This window comes from Grampus griseus (genome assembly GCF_964374135.1).
Source record: "Grampus griseus genome assembly, chromosome: 1".
In the NCBI taxonomy this organism is placed as follows: domain Eukaryota; kingdom Metazoa; phylum Chordata; class Mammalia; order Artiodactyla; family Delphinidae; genus Grampus; species Grampus griseus.
In genome coordinates, this window is record NC_139017.1 from 71,796,207 (window position 1) to 71,814,807 (window position 18,601).

The 18,601-nt window shown below is 49.9% G+C and overlaps 1 protein-coding gene across 3 annotated transcripts; it reads right to left on the reverse strand.

Annotated features, from left to right (window-relative positions):
* Positions 1-548: 548 nt before the first annotated feature.
* FDPS (farnesyl diphosphate synthase) lies at positions 549-10,826 on the reverse strand. 3 transcript variants are annotated; one of them, XM_082656607.1, is made up of 10 exons: positions 10,734-10,826; positions 9,428-9,590; positions 7,433-7,573; positions 3,204-3,284; positions 2,934-3,056; positions 2,479-2,567; positions 2,313-2,385; positions 1,534-1,611; positions 1,297-1,431; positions 549-796 (listed from the first exon to the last, which is right to left on the reverse strand). In XM_082656607.1, exons 2-10 carry the CDS (start codon positions 9,566-9,568, stop codon positions 596-598), a joined length of 1,062 nt encoding a protein of 353 aa, XP_082512733.1. In that variant the 5' UTR covers positions 9,569-9,590; positions 10,734-10,826; the 3' UTR covers positions 549-595. The 3 variants fall into 3 exon arrangements, with proteins under 3 accessions (XP_082512733.1, XP_082512734.1, XP_082512732.1); XM_082656608.1 differs by having other exon boundaries at positions 9,428-9,569; positions 10,734-10,758; XM_082656606.1 differs by lacking the exon at positions 10,734-10,826 and adding an exon at positions 9,667-9,880.
* Between the last annotated feature and the right edge of the window lie 7,775 nt (positions 10,827-18,601).

The window sequence follows — 18,601 nt, forward strand, 5'->3', positions numbered from 1 at the left end:
CTCCAGCCACGGTGCACGTTCACCCTGCTCCGAAAACCAGCGCGTCTATCCATTCTCTCCCCATTTGTCTCTATCATCCAGCTACCACCCCACCCCTTCTCTATTCATTTTTTACCGCTAACCTCTCTTGCCCCACCCCGCGTGCCCCAACCCGTCCATCCACACCCACAGGACGAGCCATCCTCACCAGGGTCCTCCTGCAACCGCTCCAGCGTCTGCTCCTTCGCAGCTCGGGTCCCCGCCCGGCCTGCACAGACTGGAGGGGAGGGGAGCTGGGACAACCGGCGCCAGCGCTGCGCAGCCGCGCCCCTTCACGCATGGGCGTGGCGTGGCTCAGACCCAGCCCCCAGCGCTTGACGTCTCGCCTGTGTCACCCACCCAGGCCTGGCTCAATGGCTTTTGATGCAGCCTAAGCTTTCAGTCCCAAGAGGGTCCTGAAGCCAAGGCCCGAGGTCCTCGCTTCCATGCAACTGCCCCCCACCCTGCCCATTCTAGACAGAGCTGCGCCCCTGGCTGGCACAAGCAGGAACAGAAGAACCACAGGTTAGACAACAATTTATTGAGAGCCTCCCCCTCCACCTTCACAGTCTCTAAGTCACTTTTTCCGCTTGTAGATCTTGTTTGCTAGCCCCAAGAAGATGGCTGGGGGCAGGGGCGCAGCATACTGCTCAATGAGACCCATAATGTGGCTGTAACTGTGTTCCTCGTACTGCGTGAACACAGCCCGAAGATTCATCTCCTCGTATAGCGCCTTTACCCGGGCCACCTTCTCGGCCTCCTTCTGCCCATAGTTCTCCTGAAGGATTGGAGGCAGGAAAATGGGCTTATTAATCTCCCCCCAGCACCTCCAGGTCCCCTCTCCTTCCCCCATCCAGATATTCCAGAACATCTCCAATGCCATTCACTCCATCCCTGCCTCCAGTTTCAAGTGTCTCTTAGTATCTAAGATCTTGAACCTCCCCCTCCCCATCCCCATCCCAAATGCTCAGATAGTGGCTCAGGCCTCAGTTTCCTCTAGTCCAGGGTTTCCCAACCCTTGGCACATTTGAAATTTTGGGCTGGATAATACTTTGTGTGGAAAGCTACTGTATGCATTGTAAGATGTTGGGCAGCATCTCTGGCCTCTACCCACTAGAAATACCTGTGACACATGCACACACACCAAGTTATGACCAAAAAAAATGTCTCCTGACACTGCCAAACGTCCTCTGGGGGGTCAAAATCACCCTCACTGAAGAACCACTGCTCTATCCCCTTTTTCAGCAGCTCAGGGATCCACAGCCCTCTCTCAGGCACCTGCAGGATCTGGCGCTGTTCCGGAGAGGCCCGTTGCAGACACTGAACCACCAGCCAGCTGCACTTGTTGTCCTGGATGTCAGTGCCGATCTTGCCCGTCACACTGGGATCCCCAAAGAGATCAAGGTAATCATCCTGGGTGGGGGCAGGTGCAGAAAAGGAGGAATGAAGAGGCTCCAAGGCAGGGAAAGAGGAAAGTTGGAGCCTTTTCTCTGCCAGTGCCTCATGCCTTCCTACCTGAATCTGAAAGAACTCTCCCATCTCCAGCAGGATCTTCTTGGCATTGGCATGCTCCTTCTCCCCATCAATGCCCGCCTACAGTGAAAAGGGGATTAACAAGCCATACACCAGAGATGCCTTCATCTTCCTGTGGCCGCTTCATTCCACGAGGTCTTGCCCCAGTGCAGCCCCCAAATCTTCTGTCCTCTCCTTTCAGACATCCCTGGCTTCCCTGATCTAGGAAATCCTGACTGATGGCCCAGCCCCCATCCCACTTATTTTAGCTGGGTCTTCCTGTGAGTCATGGCAGAGGTGAGTCCATTCTGGAGGCCCTCAGACTATCTCTTCTCTCACAAGGCTCAGTCCCTGAGTCACTGATCCTTCTTCCTAATCTTTTCGCCATTTCCAAATTCTTTCAGGATAAAAAGGAAACTTGGAGAAGGTCAGCACAGACAGTTAATCCCACTGACCACCTCCGAATCCAGTCTCCTCCCTCTCAGCCTGAATTATATCCTCCCCACTCCTATCCGTACTCAGATGGAGGATTTATTGTTCCCCCTTGATGGGCCATCCACATTCATATTAACCACTCAGTTAATTTTCACAATAGTTCCATGGGTGGGGATTTTTATCCTCATCTTACAGCTGAGGAAACAGACTCAGAGAGATTAAGTAACTTGCTCAGGATCACACAGCCATTCAGTGGGGGCACCAGACTGTCCAAAGTTGTCTGCCCTGTGGCCTCCTATCCAAAAGCCCACATGGGCAAGGCAGCGAGGGTGGGGAGGCTCACTCACCATATACATAGCAGCAGCTACAGGAAGGTAAAAGGAGTAGAAAGCTGTCTTGTACTTGACAATAGATTTGTACCTGAGCACAGGGAGAAGATAAACTCCTCAGAAGGATAATACCCCCGCCCCAGCCCTCCCTCACTGTCCAGATATGGTTCCCATTGTCCCTCACCTCTTTTCAGTGAATCTGCCAAGATCTACATTGCCCTGGGGGGCCGTGATGAGGTCCAGGGTCTGTCCGATCTCAGTCTGATAAGAACTCTAAGGAAGAGGAAAATGGCCCATGACCTGGGCTTTCTCCAGGGCTGGAGAACCCTGAAATCTTGGGCCCTACATCCCATACCAGTTGACACCTGGGCAGTCAGAAAGACAGCAGGAGGGAGAGAGGGGCCCAAGACTCAAGGCCCATCCAGTCACACACACCGTCCCTTACGACTCCTCAGTCACAGAGACACAGAAGCCCCTCTCGCCACCACCACCCTCCCCAATTCCCTTCCTCAATTACTTCCCCATCCAGGCAAACCGAGGTATCTCCTGTGTCCCGAAACAAGCTAGACGAGAATGTCCTACAGAGGCCAAGGCTACTGTGGGCAGCCTCTGGGCACTGAGCCCTGGTCTGCAGCACACCTGCAGGAAGAGCTCAATCAGGTTCATATAATAGGGCTGCTCCCGGCAGTAGAACTTCAGCAGGCGGTAGACACATGCTTCCAGAAGGAAAGCGTCATTGATTGCATCCAAACCTATGCCTGGCTGTCAAAGACACAGAAAAACAAGCAATCAGTCTTTGGCCTAGACTCATACCAAGAACCTGTAACTCTGAACACCTCCACAGGCTCCACGTGACCATCTCCCCGTGGCCTGTTCCCATGCCCACCGCTACCTTCCCGCCCACTTTACCTTCTGATACCAGCAGATCTGGCCCCGTCGGGTGAGGGATGAATCCATGATGTCGTCTGACACCACGAAGAAGGCTTGGAGCTAGAACGAAAAGTGGAATAAGAGCACCAGGGCTCCTTATTACTGTTCCTTCTGCCAGCAACAGAGCTGCTGCTTTTGAGAATCACTGAGCTGGTAAGGAAGGTCAGGATGAGGAGGCCGAGGACTTTTTTTTTTTTTTTTTTTGCCACACTATGTGGCATGTGGTATCTTAGTTTGCCAACCAGGGACTGAACCCGTGCCCCTGCACTGGGAGCGCGGAGTCTTAACCACTGAACCACCAGGGAAGTCCACCAAGGACTTTTCGTCTGTGCTGTGGGACTTTGGAAAGTTACATGACTTCTCTGGCTCAGGCTTCCCACCTATAAAAAGGGACAAAAACTCCCTTGTTTTCAAAGTAAGAGACACAACAGATCTCTGACATCTCCAGACAAGCAGCCCTAGACAATCCCTGGTTATCAGGGAGATGATGAAACATCTTCATATACTGGACTCTCTTGCGAAAAACTTCAGTGAATGCTTCAAGTAAGATTTCTTCATGCAATTTGACTTTACATGACTTGTGGAACAAAAAAGGCTGTTCCTGTGTCCTCCCCGGGCACTCTGCTTACCTACTCCAGTGACCAGGAACAAAACCCCACCTCAGGGAGCTCGTTAGGGAGCGCAGGTCTAATAGGATGGAACTCAAGTCTGACTTCCGGTAACTTTCACCCATGGGTCTTAAACATCATCAAAGGGCTTCCTCTTCTGAGTGCCAGCCTACTTGAAGGTACCCAAACGTGCTGGTTCCCCACAGGACTGTGAACTCCTTGGAGGCAGGGCAATGTGTTTGTCCCCCTGGCACTCCCAGAGCCCAGCACAGCATGGTCCCAGAGTGGGTGTGTCATAAATGTTTGTCTAAGAAATAAATGAGAGAATGAAGCACTGTAACGTCCCCCAGGATACTTCTTGCAGTCAGGCTACACATTCCGGCTCCTTCAAACAGCTTTTGAAGACATGGTTTGTGTTTTTTCTGGGTTTTTTTTGGCTGCACCACGCGGCTTGCGGGATCTTAGTTCCCTGACCAGGGACTGAACCTGGGCCCTCAGCAGTGAAAGCGCCGAGTCCTAACCACTGGACCGCCAGGAATTCCCCGAAGATATAGTTTTGAAATCTTCACCCCACCCTGATCCCTGTCTGTGCTCTAGTGGATCTGCATCGCTCAGAGGAAGTGCCCAACACCACCCACCAGCTCACGTGTGGGCAGAGAAAGGGTTATGGCGATCGTTGCTCTTGTTTCAGGCGAGGTCCCTGTGCACCTTGACCTCTGACTTCGCCCTGGGGTGGGACCTGGGTTTTCCACACCGGGGGCACACGTTTTATTTATGATGTGTTTATTTGGAGTGGCATTGTTCCCCTGAAGCCACAGGTCCACTGCCTCCCCTGAGTGATTACAAGGGCCATCTGGTTTCAACCAGCACCACTCAACCAAGATTGTCTCCAAAGGGCGTTCATTCTGTGGCCTCCCTCAATCTTCTCTGCCCCCCAACTGCACTTTCTATTTGTTAGGAGAACTTTAAATCTATAGGGATGGTACCACAGTACTGGGTTGAGTTTTTTTAGTCATCTTCCCAGGTATGTACTATAGTGGGAAGTAACGGGAAATATACCACATTACCTACGTAGCATCCTTACCAAAATGTTTACCCTGATTATTTCCTCATGATATTAAGCAGACTGGATTGTGAGATACTCTACCAAATAATTGGCCTGGACTTTAAAAAGTCAACTGTGATAGAGGAAGTATTCTAAACACTGGAGAAAAACTACCAAATGCGATACATTACTCCTGCTTGGATCCTGGATGTTAAAAAAAAAAAAAAAAAAAAAACCTATAGTGGACAATTGGGGGGGATTTACAAGTATTTAAATATGGAATACACATTAGATAATATTTTAGTACCAATGTTAAATATCTTGGATGTTGCTATGATCTGGATGTGTCCCCCACCAAAATTCGTATGTTGAAACCCTAACCTTCAAAGATGATGGTATTAGAAGGTGGACCCTTTGGGAGGTGCTTAGGTTATGAGAATGGAAGCCTCGTGAAAGGGATTAGTGCCGTTATGAAAGAGACCCTACAGAGTTCCCTTGCCCCTTCCACCTGAGGACATAGCAAGGAGATGCTGGCTATGAACCAGGAAGAAAGCCCTCAGCCGACCGTGCTGGTGCCTTGATCTTGGACCTCCCAGCCTTCAGAGCTGTGAGATGTAAACTTCTGTTGTTTATAAGTTACCCAGCCTGTGGTATTTTGTTGCAGCAGCCCAGACAAAGATGTGATAACAGTATTGTGGTTACATAGGCAAATGTCCTCATTTTTAGGAAGTAAATGCTGAAATAGAAAAATAAGAGATTGAGGGAGATGAGGTAGAAGTGAAAGGAAGATAGAAGCAGAAATTATAACAAAAATCATCCAAAACAATAGTGGACAGCCCAAATGGAATCTTGGGGAAGTGACAGAAGTACAGCTGCGTTTAAGAAAACACGGGGCGGGGGTGGGGGACTTCCCTGGTGGCGCAGTGGTTAAGAATCCGCCTGCCAATGCAGGGCACGCAGGTTCGAGCCCTGGTCCAGAAGATCCCACGTGCCGCGGAGGAACTAAGCCCGTGCGCCACAACTACTGAGCCTGTGCTCTAGAGCCTGTGAGCCACAACTACGTGAGCCCATAAGCCCACGTGCCACAACTACTGAAGCCCGTGCACCTAGAGCCCGTGCTCTGCAACAAGAGAAGCCACCGCAATGAGAAGCCCCCGCAACCACAACGAAGAGCAGCCTCCGCTCGCTGCAACTAGAGAAAGCCCGCGCGCAGCAAGGAAGACCCAACGCGGCCAAAAATTAATTCATTAATTAATTTTTTAAAAAAAGAAAACATGGGAGTTTCCTGGTCATCCAGTGGTTAGGACTCGGGGCTTTCACTGCCAGGGCCCAGGGGTCAATCCGTGGTCAGGGAACTAAGATCACGCAAGCCGCGTGGCACGGCCAAAAGAAAAAAACACCCCCAGATGCACCCAGTGCAGCTGAGGTTAACAGCAACCGATTCTACCAGGTGAGCTGTTGGCCCCTCGCACTCTCGCCTCCCTCCGCCCCACAGCTCTACCCCTCTCCTCCTGCCCTTCCCTCCTTGCCCGCCCTCTGTGTTTATGGGCTCCTCGGCCCCTCCAGATCCCTAGAAGGGCACCAGGGGCCCTTCACCAGGGGCCCCGTCCACAGTGAGGCCATCGTCCTTCTACCTCCTTGGAGGCAAATCCCTATTCTCCAGCCCCATCTCTCTTACAGGCTCCAGATTGGAATTTCCAACACCTGCAGGACAGACAGCTCCACTTGACCTGCTCATACAGAGAATGCGGTGTGGCCGACTCAGCTCGTCACGTCCTCCCTCGGGCCAGCTGCTCCTCTCCGCAGGCCAGAATCACCCGTCATTCGCCAAGCCCTGAGCGTCTTCCCTCCTGGGCTCACTGGCCCCCTCCTCAGGGCCTGGCACCGCCGCCCCCAGAACCTGGTCCCCCTGTCGCTAATGAAGACTTTAGGCCAGGCCAGCAAACCATACACCTTCAAGGGCCAAGTGAGCTTGGAGACAGGAAGATGTGGGGATTGGAGCAAGATAAAGACAGACCCACACATGTCCTGTCTTGGGAAAGTGGCCTCAATTCAACTTCAGCCAACTGTTGCTACATGGGACTCTGGACCCAGATCTAGCAATTTTCCAAGTAATGCTAGAAATCTGGTGTTTTATGTGAAATCTCTTCTTTGTTAGATTTAGGGAACTTAATTTTAAAATATTTTCGAAAACTACCAATGGGCTTCCAGTTTTCAATCTTTGCCACAGAACAACGTTCTAGAAGAACTACCTTACTTCTGCGGCTGTCCTCTGCTCAGAGGAAAGAGTTGACAACTTTATGGCCAGTTCCAAGGCCCTGGCCCACAGCAGGTCTACAGGTGAAATGTGTACCCACTGGCAAAAGAGTTTCCCCACATTTGTTAACCCTTGGAGTAATTCACTAAGTCTGGCTGCAGCACACGAGAGGCACAGAAACACAAACAACCAAGAAACCAAGTCTCAGGCCCATCCCTCCTTGCCCCACCCCATCCTACCCAGAGTACCCCCACTCTAGTAAACCTCGTCTTCTCCTGCCCCTCCCCCTCCCTCTTACCAGTTCCACACACCAGCCTACGGTCAGGGCCCGCCGGAGACTTTCAGCATCCTGCTTCCTGGGCTCCACCAGCTCCCGGAACGCTACCAGCACTGTCAAACCCCGATGGTACTTGCCTCCGATGGCATTGTACTCCAGGACCTAGGGGCAAGGGCAGAGCGACAAGGCATCAGGGTCTACAGAGCAGCTATTCTGAGAGTTCTCCTTGCCCTTTCCCACTTCCAACCACGAGACCTAACTTTATCCTCCTCAACCCCAACCCCTCCTTCAGGCAGCCTCTGGAATTGCTATTCTCTTGGCTTCTTCCCAAATCCTGGAGCACAGCTAGAAGTTCTCCAGTCCCCAGGCTCTCTCTGCATTGCCTTCTTCAGTACACTTAAAGGCTCCATACGGGAGATTAAAATCTGCTCCCAAACCCCCAGGACAGGGCTTGAACTGGGCGAAAACTCTGTACGTGCTACTGATAGGGACAGAGTAAAAGGACAACGTAGGTGATTAAATAGTTAATCCCACTAGGGGACTGTAAGTAAAGAAAAAAAGTATGGGAGACCCCTGTAAGTTAATGATCACTGAAGAAAGCAGGTTCGCTTAACCACAAAACCAAGCAGGCCTGCTTAGCAACAAAACCATGCAACAGAGCACAAGATATGCCCCAAAACAATAAAATAATGGTGGCATGAGACTCACATCCTGCCCAGTGAGTTCAGTAAGTTAATGACCCCGAGAACATGCTCTCTGCACACACACAAAAAAATTTATGGAAAGGCGACATTTCAGTGTGAAAGACCCTCATTGTACTAAGACCTGAAATAATTGTTCCATAGCGACACGACAGTCCTGGCTTAAACATGTAGGGACAAGAAAACTCCCCTGCCCAACCCGGAGGAGGAGGTGATGATGAAAGCATGACATCTACTCAAGAATGAGGAAGAAGGTGGTTTTGTCCTCCTCCCCACTTTTCCTTTGATTATAAAACTGTAGCCCACAAAGTTCTTGGGGTGTGGCACCCTCTCACCCACCGGCTTGTAAGCCTCACAAGCCTTCTATGCTAATAAATCACTTCTTTTCTATCACTTTGCCTCTTGCTGAATTCTTTCTGCGCTGAGACATAAAGAACTGGAGCTCCTCAGAGCCCCCAGAAACACCACCTAGTGGCTTCACTATGGGAATGGCTGGCGTGCTCACGTCTCTCCTTCACCCCGTCCCCAATTCTCCTAACTTCCCCTTCACAGCCCATTCCTCCTTTCTCAGCCACCTCCTCCAACCCACAGTTCAACCTATCTGCAAATGAAAAGCCTCTTTCACTTTATTAAAGGCAAGCCCCCTACCCACAGAGTTGGCCAGAGGACAACTTGGAGGGGACCGAGGTTGGGGAACCCACCCCCCACTCCTCCAATGGCATCCCCTCCTGCTGGGGCTTCTCATTGTGCCTTCTGCTGCCCTGCTGTCAACCAGATCTAATTCACTGGGAAGACTTCCCTTTTAATCTCCATCCCAGTGTAGACAGACATCCTTTTCCTTAGTTCCCCTCAGACAAATGAGACAGCATTTACAAAAAGAATTACTAGATACTCCAAAAGAAAAAAAGAATTAGGCAACTTAAGTATCCCAGCAATAGCTCCTGTTCTAGAGCAGGGGTTTCTGATGATACACTAGCTTCACTCAGGCCCACATCAGACTGCTTCCTCCCAGGTCCCTGACAAGGTAGCACCTTAATGATTTCTGGACACCTAATTCCCTTTCTCAACAAAACTAAAGACTTACCAGGTTCAAGGCCCTCCACCCCCATACAAAGCAGTCTGGCTGGCTCAGCAGAACCACAAGGCAGGATTGATCGGCTGACTAAATATATCTGCCCAGGCCCCAGCCCCTCCAGAGTGGACCCAGAGTCACTCAGATAAAAGCCTGCTCCCATACCTGTCAAAAGCCAGAGCTGGATCCCACACATGCACAGAGAGTGCAAAGGTTCACTCTCTCAAGTTGTAAACCCCTCACCTCCTTGAGTCGGGCAATAGCATCTCCTGTCTCTGGGTGTCCAATGTCCTCCTCAGTCAGCACCTTGACAATCTGGGAGAAGTGCTGGATGAAATCCTGCCTTTCTTGGGCATAAACATCCAATTTCTGGTCTCCATTCATTCTGAGGGAGGAGTAAAATGCTCTGACAAGAGGGAGGACAAGTCAGAAACCTCATCAGCTGCTCCCCTCCCCAAGGCCCCTCACCCCGCCAAACTCACCGAGGCTCCTCTGTCCATGCTTGGCACCAGCAGCGGGCACTGTGCCAGGCCCCCAGGACTGGGCACCCATGCACCAGGGAGGGCTGCCGTAGGGAACCCAGCCACCTCTCCCGGGGTACCCAGCAGGGGGCTGGCAGCAAGAAGAACCCCACAGATCTCAGCCAGCGGGACAGGGGCAGCATGGGGGGTGGCCTAGGGAGGGGGCATCAAGCACTCCCTGCAGGAGCAAGCACCAAAGGCAGATGCACGTTGTCAGCTCCCCGGGTCACCCTCCAAACTTTCACCTCCATACCCAGAATGCCCCACTCTCTTCTGGGCTGAGCTTGAGGGCGTTTACAGAAAGAAACGCAGGGAACAAAAAGTATGGCTGCGTGACCAAGACTCAACTGATCACACTTAAAATAAGACGGCTAGAACTTAATGCCACCTAACTTTATCCGGTTGAGAAACCGTCAACGCCTCTTCCAGGGAGCCTCTGGAATTGCTACACTCTTGACTTCTTCCCCCAAGTTCTGGAGCACATGATAAAAGAGTCCAGAGTAAAGGACCTCAGGACTGGGGGCTGGGAGGACCCTTAAATCACCCTATTTTATGGAGGTCAAACTGAGGCTCTAGGAGATAGGAAGATACCTGGGGAGTGTCAGCGCCAAATCTAGAACACAGGTCTCCCCTGGTAGGCGGGGAGAGGGGAGCGCAGGCTCTGAGATGCCTCAAGAAGAGAAGTGAAGGCGGAACCCCTGCGTGCTATGGACATGTAGCCTGGGGCTCTGGGACTGGGCGTCCTGAGCCTCACAGAACTGGGACTGCGCAGACAGCCTCGGAGCAACACTGGGTGGGTGGGGAGGGTTCGCAGCAGAAGAGCAAAGCAGGGTGCAGTTATCCTGTGGGGTTTCAGGAAAGCACATGGCAGAGTTCAGGAGTTTCTGCACATCCACAGTGTCAGTCGGTCCACCAACCCCCAAAACGGGGGAACTCTAACACAACAGACTGGACCTCCTGTGCCTTAAAGTATCGCTACAGAGGTAAGGCCGAGTTTCTAACCCCTGCCAGCCCTCGACCTCTCTCACCTGTTCCTGGACGCCAGTTGCTGCTCCAGATTGTTGGCTGGGTACTCCTAAAAGCCGGACCGCTCGGCGCTCAGCTCCCTGGGACCAGTAGTTCTCGATCTCCTTTCACTCTAGGTAGAAATGCTTCATTAGACTACAGTTCCCGACATGCCATAGGAGGGACAAGGACCACGCGATCTAGTGCTGGCTGGCTGGGCGGAGACGAGCCACACTGATTGGCTGCTTCCCCTCGTATGAGCATGAGGCCCTGTAACCAACAGCCAATGGAAGGGCTGCGCTCAGGGCCGGAAGCTAGGAGGAGCTGGAGTGGGCGGAGGGTGGGGTGAGGATGGATGCAGCCGAGGTGAAAGCGTAACAGTTTGGGAATTCCCTGCACCCTAGCTCCGAGCTGTTACCTTTACTACGCACTTAAATTTTCATTATCTTCCTGTGCAGTTGAGTGGCACATTACTAAAAACCCAGCTGGACCAGCTTGGTCACTTAACAGGTTGTCTAACTGAGGCAAATCATTTAACTTATCTGAGCCTCAGTTGACTTCCTTGAGACTATCTCCCCTCACGTGTTACATGAGGATAACACTGTGATATAAAGTATATAAAGTGCTTTAAGTGCTCAAGCAAGATAAGACTCAGCAGAAACTAGAAACTTTACGCTTACACACACACACACACACACACACACACACACAAAACACTGCTTACCCACCCATCATGGGTAAATATAAAAGCTAAAACTATGAAAGGCTTAGAAGAAAACATAAGGGTAAGCCTTCATACCTTGGATTTGGCAATAGATTCTTAGATGTGACACCAAAAGCATAAGCAACAACAACAAATAGATAAATTGGACTTCATCAAAATTAAGATCTTTTGTATATCAAAGAACACTATCATAGGAGTCAAAAAAAACCCTACAGAATGGGAGAAAATATTTGCAAATCATACATCTGATAAGAGTTTAATATCCAGCATATATAAAGAACTCCACAACAAAAATACAAACAACCCAATTAGAAAATGGACAAAGGACTTGAGTAGACACTTCTCCAAAAAAAATACACAAATGGCCAATAAGCACATGAAAAGATTCTCAATACCATTAGTCATTAGGGAAATGCAAATCAAAACCATAAGGAGATACCACTTTACACTTAGTAATATGGCTATCGTAAAAACAAAAAAATAAAAAACCTGAAAATAACAAACACTGATGAGGATACAGAGAAGTTGGAATCCCCATACATTGCTAGTGAGAATGTAAAATGGTGCAGTCGCTGGGGAAAGCAATTTGATGGTTCCTCAAAATGTTAAACATAGAATTATTATATGACCCAGCAATTCCCCTCCTAGATATATACCCAAGAGAAAACAGAGAGGCAAACAAACTTGTACAGCAATGTTCATTGCAGCATTATTCACAACAGCCAAAAGGTGGAAACAACCCAAGTGTCCATCAACAAATGAATGGATAAACAACATGTGGTATATACATAAAATGAAATATGATTCAGCCTTAAAAAGGAAGGAAATTCTGACACATGATACCACATGGATGAATCTTAAAGGCACTGTGTTAAGTGAAATACACCAGATACAAATGAAAAAATACTCTATGATTCCACTTACATGAGGTACCTAGAGCAGAGACAGAGAGTAGAATAGTGGTTGTCAGGAACTGGGGAGAGGGAAGGATAGGAAACTATTGTTTAACGGGTATAGCGTTTCATTCTGAGAAGATTTTAAAAGTTCTAGAAATGGGTAGTGGTGATGGTTGCACAACAGTGTGAATACACTTAACGCCACTTAGCTGTACACTAAAAAAATGGTTTAAATAGTCTTTTTTTTTTTTTTTTTTTTTTTTTGCGGTACGCGGGCCTCTCAGTGTTGTGGCCTCTCCCGTTGCGAAGCACAGGCTCCGGACGCGCAGGCTCAGCGGCCATGGCTCACGGGCCCAGCCGCTCCACGGCATGTGGGATCTTCCCGGACTGGGGCACGAACCCGTGTCCCCTGCATCAGCAGGCGGACTCTCAACCACTGCGCCACCGGGAAGCCCTAAAATGGTCATTTTTATGTTAAGTATATTTTACGACAATAAAAAAATTATTACACCTACCTAGAGTAGAACTAGAGAGAGGTCCAGGAAAACATCATTACATGGTAAATTACAACCCGGTGAGGAGGGTGTGACATTGTTAATATTTGGCAAGGCTGGGTTGCTAGGATGGTCCGCCTCCACCTTTGGACAGGAGTTCATAAGGCAAAAATAGGAACCTCAAAGGAAATTAGAGATCAGGTCAATAGAACCTTGGGTGCTAGGAAACTCCTCAAGGAAAGACACAAGCCTGAAAAAAATGAAAGTCTCACTCCAGTTTCCCCATCCTATACCATGATGCCCCCCACCCCCAAATCATCCCACCCTTCCCCTCTCAGCCCCACGCAGCTGGCCAGGCACACCCATATGATTGTTGCAACTCCACCGTGAAATAAGGCCATTAAGGGAAAATTCCCCAGAGCTGTACTTTGTAGCAGGTGGAGCTCCTAGAAGGGACCCGCCCCCCCCGCCCCCCCCCAGAGAGGATGGATAGAAAGTGGAGACCAATGCCAAGGGGGAGGGGGTTGGGAAGAAGAGTGGGGGTTCGCAGATGTAAACAATTATATATAGAATGCATAAACAACAAGGTCTTAAATATAGCACAGAGAACTAAATTCAGTATCCTATGATGAACCATAATGGAAAAGAATATTTTCAAAAGAATGTGGACTGGGGCTTCCCTGGTGGCACAGTGGTTGAGAATCTGCCTGCTAATGCAGGGGACACGGGTTCGAGCCCTGGTGTGGGAAGATCCCACATGCCGTGGAGCAACTGGGCCCGTGAGTCACAACTACTGAGCCTGCACGTCTGGAGCCTGTGCTCCGCAACAAGAGAGGCCGCAATAGTGAGAGGCCCGCGCACCGCGATGAAGAGTGGCCCCCGCTTGCTGCAACTAGAGAAAGCTCTCGCACAGAAACGAAGACCCAACACAGCCAAAAAATAAATAAATAAATAAATAAATGTGGGGTTTAAAAAAAAAGAATGTGGACCTCCGTGGTGGCGCAGTAGTTGAGAGTCCGCCTGCCGATGCAGGGGATGCGGGTTCGTGCCCTGGTCTGGGAGGATCCCACATGCCGCAGAGCGGCTGGGCCCGTGAGCCATGGCCCCTGAGCCTGCGCGTCCGGAGCCTGTGCTCCGCAACGGGAGAGGCCACAACAGTGAGAGGCCCGCGTACCGCAAAAACAAACAACAAAAAAAGAAAATGCCTGCCAGTGCAGGGGACACGGGTTGGACCCCTGCTCCGGGAAGATCCCACATGCCGCGGAGCAACTAAGCCCGTGCGCCACAACTACTGAGCCTGTGCTCTGCAACAAGAGAAGCCACCGCAGTGAGAAGCCCATGGACCACAACGAAGAGTAGTCCCCGCTTGATGCAACTAAAGAAAGCCTGCGCACAGCAATAAAGACCCAACACAGCCAAAAATAAATAATAAATTTTTTTTTTTTTAAGTGGAGACCCAAAACAAAACAAAATAAAACAGGGACTTACCCGGCAGTCCAGTGGTTAAGACTCCCCGCTTCCACTGCAGGGGGCGCAGGTTCAATCTCTGATTGGGGACTAAGATCCCACATGCCTCACAGCGTGGCCCAAAAACCAAAAACAAACAAAAACCTAAAAAAATACCCCAGAAAGTAGAGACCCAGGGTGAGACAGCCCCCAGTGGGCAGCCTGGTTATTTGAGACATGCAAAGCATTCTTCCTTTTTTTTATTCTTTCTACAAACACCCTATTTATGGCATAGCTAGTAAGTCACTGGCATTTGAAATCTGCACTTTCACATATATTTTATCTCATTGAATTCTCACCTGTAAGATTTCCCCTTTGGTGTGAGGACCTTGGTCAAAGCTTTCCAGCTCAAGAGTGGCAGAGCCACACCCAGAATCTGTTTCGTCTGCCTTTAAGTCTGCACACCTCTACAGAGACGCCTCCGAGGCACCTGTGGATCCTTCCCAGAGCCATGTCTTCCTTCCCTCACCACCTACCCGTCAAGGCCCTGGATCACCGCTCTCCTGCTCAGCTCATGCCTTGTGGGGTGGGGAGGGAGGACAATTAACAAAGTATACAGATAAGAGACAGGCAGAGGAGCACCAGAAAGCCCAGAGCAATCCAGAAAGGAAGGGATGCTTCCAGGAAGAAGGAGGAGGCTCACTGGGCCCTGTGGAGGCTGGGGCAAAGACACTTCGAGAAGGGGCACGGCCTGCTAGGCAATGGGCCAAAGGAGGAGAGAGAGCTCCTGGAGAAAGGCCCATTTAATACCCACCTGGTTTGCTTCTGTGGTCTGATGGGAGTCAGGTATCAGCTGCCAGCTAGCTCTCCCCGAGAGAGAAGAGCAATTGAAACAGGCCAGGAAGGGAAGCCAATTCAGGCTCCAGCCTTCCTTGTTGTTGCCCAGCTAACATGAAACTCCCTGGGCCTGCCAAAGTGCTGCCTGGGTGCAAGTCTTGACTCCACCATGACCAGCTGGATGAACTTCAACAAGCCACGTGACCTCTCTGAGTGGGCTCCAAATTGCAAATTGAGCATACCAGCGTGATTTAGGTGACCTGTGTGTTTTTAATGGATCACAGGATAAATGTGTGCCCCCTATCTAATTAGCTCACAGAGCAGAGTTGAGAAGCAAGAGTGGAAACTAAGGAAAAGGTCTTTATAAGTATTCCAGTCCGTTCAAATCCAAGGAATTTTTTTTTTGGCTGCATTGGGTCTTCGTTGCTGCGCGTGGGCTTTCTCTAGTTGCGGTGATCAGGGGCTACTGTTCGTTGTGGTGCTCAGGCTTCTCATTGCGGTGGCTTCTCTTGTTGCAGAGCACGAGCTCTAGGCGTGCAGGCTTCAGTAATTGCAGCACGTGGGCTCAGTAGCTGTGGCTCGCGGGATCTAGAGCGCAGGCTCAGTAGTTATGGCACACGGCCTTAGTTGCTCCACGGCATGTGGGATCTTCCCGGACCAGGGCTCGAATCCGTGTTCCCTGCATTGGCAGGCGGATTCTTAACCACTGCGCCACCAGGGAAGTCCCAATCCAAGGAATTATTGATCCACTCTCATTGCAAACCCCAAGTTCAGGAAATGGGGGATGAGACCTGGGGTTGAAGGAGAGAAGATTGATAGAGGGGGAGGCTATGTCTCCCAGAACTAAAGCCTCTCATTTCCCCGTTCCAGTCTGGGACTTCCCAGAAGTGACCTTCCTAACAGAACTCAGGGGAAGTCAGGGACAGTGCGATTTCAGTCTGGCTAGGTGGCTAGGACAAAAGCCCCTGGGGTCTCCTAGTCCCAGCCTAACCCCCACTGGGAAACACTCAGCAGGGCAAAGACCAAGGTCTCCTAAACACACTAGGACGCTGGGAAGAGAGAAGGTGTCAGAGCCACCCCTCCCCCAGTCACCAGGAAGCCTCAAGTACTAACAGAAAGAACACAGCTTTGCAGTCAACCAGCCCTGGGTTCAAACCCTGCTTTCAGTCCTTGTTGGTTGTATGATTTGGAATTAATTACCTAACCTCTGTGAATGTCATTTTTCTCCTCCTTCAAATGGAGATAATATGTATCTCACAGGTTTGTGGCAGGTCCTCTTCCTCACGTGGTTGAGAGCAAATGCTCCAGCTTTCAGCTGCATCCCAGACCATTAGGGCAGTGTCCAGTTTAGCTATTGTAGTTTGTGGTCTCTGTTTTGTTTTGTTTTTATTTATTTACTTAGTTTCACCAGGTTGCAGCTCGGCAGCTCCTTAGTTGAGGCACATGGGCTCCTTTAGTTGTGGCATTCAAACTCAGTTGCCGCATGCATGTGGGATCCAGTCCCCTGAACAAGGATTGAACCTGGGCCCCCTGCATTGGGAGCACAGAGTCTTAACCACTGCGCCACCAGGGAAGTCCCCTAGTTTGTGGTCTCTTGTTACAAAAGCCAACCTGAGTCCTCCAGGAGACTTTCCCTCAATGGGTTAGGTATCCCTCTCTGTCTTTTCGTGGCCCCAGAGCTTACCCCAACCATAACTCTGATCACTAAATACAGTCAGCACCTGAATTCTTGTCTGTCTTCTCCACTGCTTGGAACTTCTCCAGGACAGGGACACATCTTTGTCGTTGTGTCTCAGAGCATAGCACAGGGTCTGCCCCAACAATAAATTTGTATGGAATTAATTTTGATGTTTTTTATAACATACACCAAAAAGTAGAGAAATATTCTAATAGGCCTCCATGCAATTGTCACCCAGATTTCACAATTGCCAACATTTTGTCCATCTGATTTTATTCAACTACTTCCCTTTTCTTCTCCTGTACCAACCACTACGCTTTTCTTTGCTGGAATATTTTAAATCGAACCCCCAAAATCAATATTATTATGCCCATAAACACTTCAAGATGTATCTCTAATACATAAGGAATTTTTTAACACAACAAACAAAATTAATGGTAATTCTTTAATGTTACCTAAGGCCCAATGTTCAGATTTCCTGTTCAGTCCATGTTCCATGTTCAGATTTCCTGGATTGTCTCAAAAACATCTTCTGCAATTGGTTTGTTCAAATCAGAATTCAAATCAGGCCTACACATTGCATTTGGTTGGTATGTGTCTTACGTCATTTTTCAATAAACACTTCTTCCTTCCCCCCTTTTTCACGCTATTTAATTGTTGAGGAAACTGGGTCATTTGTTGGAAGAATTGCCTATATTCTGGATTTGGCTGATTGCATCCTCAAGTCTTTGTTTTAACTCTCTCCTCTACTTCCCTGTAAACTAGTAGTTAGGTTGGAGGCTTCATTAGAATCAGAATTCTTCTGAGGCATGTACTCACTCCTGTTGCATTCTCTCAGGAGACACACAGGCCTGGTGACCCCACTTTTAGTGGCGCCCAACCTGATGGTTTTAGGAGCTCTTGATGTGCGTTTGAAATTTAGCTGAATGGAAGAAGGAGACAAGAAAGTCCATCTAGTGATGACAGAGAGGAGGTGAAATCTAGGTGGTTGAATAGGAATTTTGTTTAGCAGAGAAAATAGGCAAGGTGTAGGGAACTGTGTGTGCAAAGGCAAGACACTGAGAGAGAGAGAGAGAGTGTAAGGATTCTGGAGTGGGCTGAGGCGTGGAGAAAGGGAGGCGATGTGGCTAGAAGTGATCTGGGTCCAGACAGTAAAGGGTTTTTACATGCCCTGATGAGTCAGTAATGTCCTTGAACAGAGCAGGCTGATCAGACTGATTTTTAGACAGACAACTCTGGCTGCACTGGTGGGGACCTACCAGCGATGGAGACCCCAGGCAGGAAAAGTCTGGGCACTAGATGAGCGGAGGCAGCCCGCCGTCCCTGGCAGTGAGGATGGAGAGAGGGTGCATTTGGAAAATGTTTGGAATTGACGGGTTTTGTTGGCCGATGTTAGATGTGGCCGGTGAGAGTCTCCCAGTTTCACTAAGATGCAGAGAGAGAGTTGAGGAAGCGGTGCAGGATGGGGTGTGGGTAAGGAATAGAAAAGAAGTTGACTTGGCTGTAGTAGAAGGTGCGGGGTGCAGGGGGGCTGACCGGTGGGATGTGGTCCCACCACAGTGGTGAGAGGGGGCCTGTTGGAGATGAGGGTCTGCAGCCCAGGAGAGAGGCTGGGGCGGGCTGGGCCCTGTTGAGTCCCACTGAGAGCTGGGCCCCCTCATTCATCACTCACAGTTATTGAGCACCTACGTGGCACTAGAAATGTAGCAGTGGACAAAACAGACAAAGTCCCTGTCCTCCTGAAACTGACTCTCTAGGTGAGGTGGGAACACTTTTTACAAGTGAAATGTATAAAAGTCTAGCCGGGAAGGAGAGC

Excerpts from the sequence above, each read along its gene's own strand:
- FDPS (XM_082656606.1), bottom strand. The coding sequence starts at position 9,848 with ATGCTGCCCCTGTCCCGCTGGCTGAGATCTGTGGGGTTCTTCTTGCTG. Across the intron at positions 3,285-7,432 it reads TAGGCTGGTGTGTGGAACTG|CTCCAAGCCTTCTTCGTGGT; the intron begins GTAAGAGGGAGG and ends TTTTCGTTCTAG. Across the intron at positions 797-1,296 it reads AACAGCGCCAGATCCTGCAG|GAGAACTATGGGCAGAAGGA; the intron begins GTGCCTGAGAGA and ends CCAATCCTTCAG.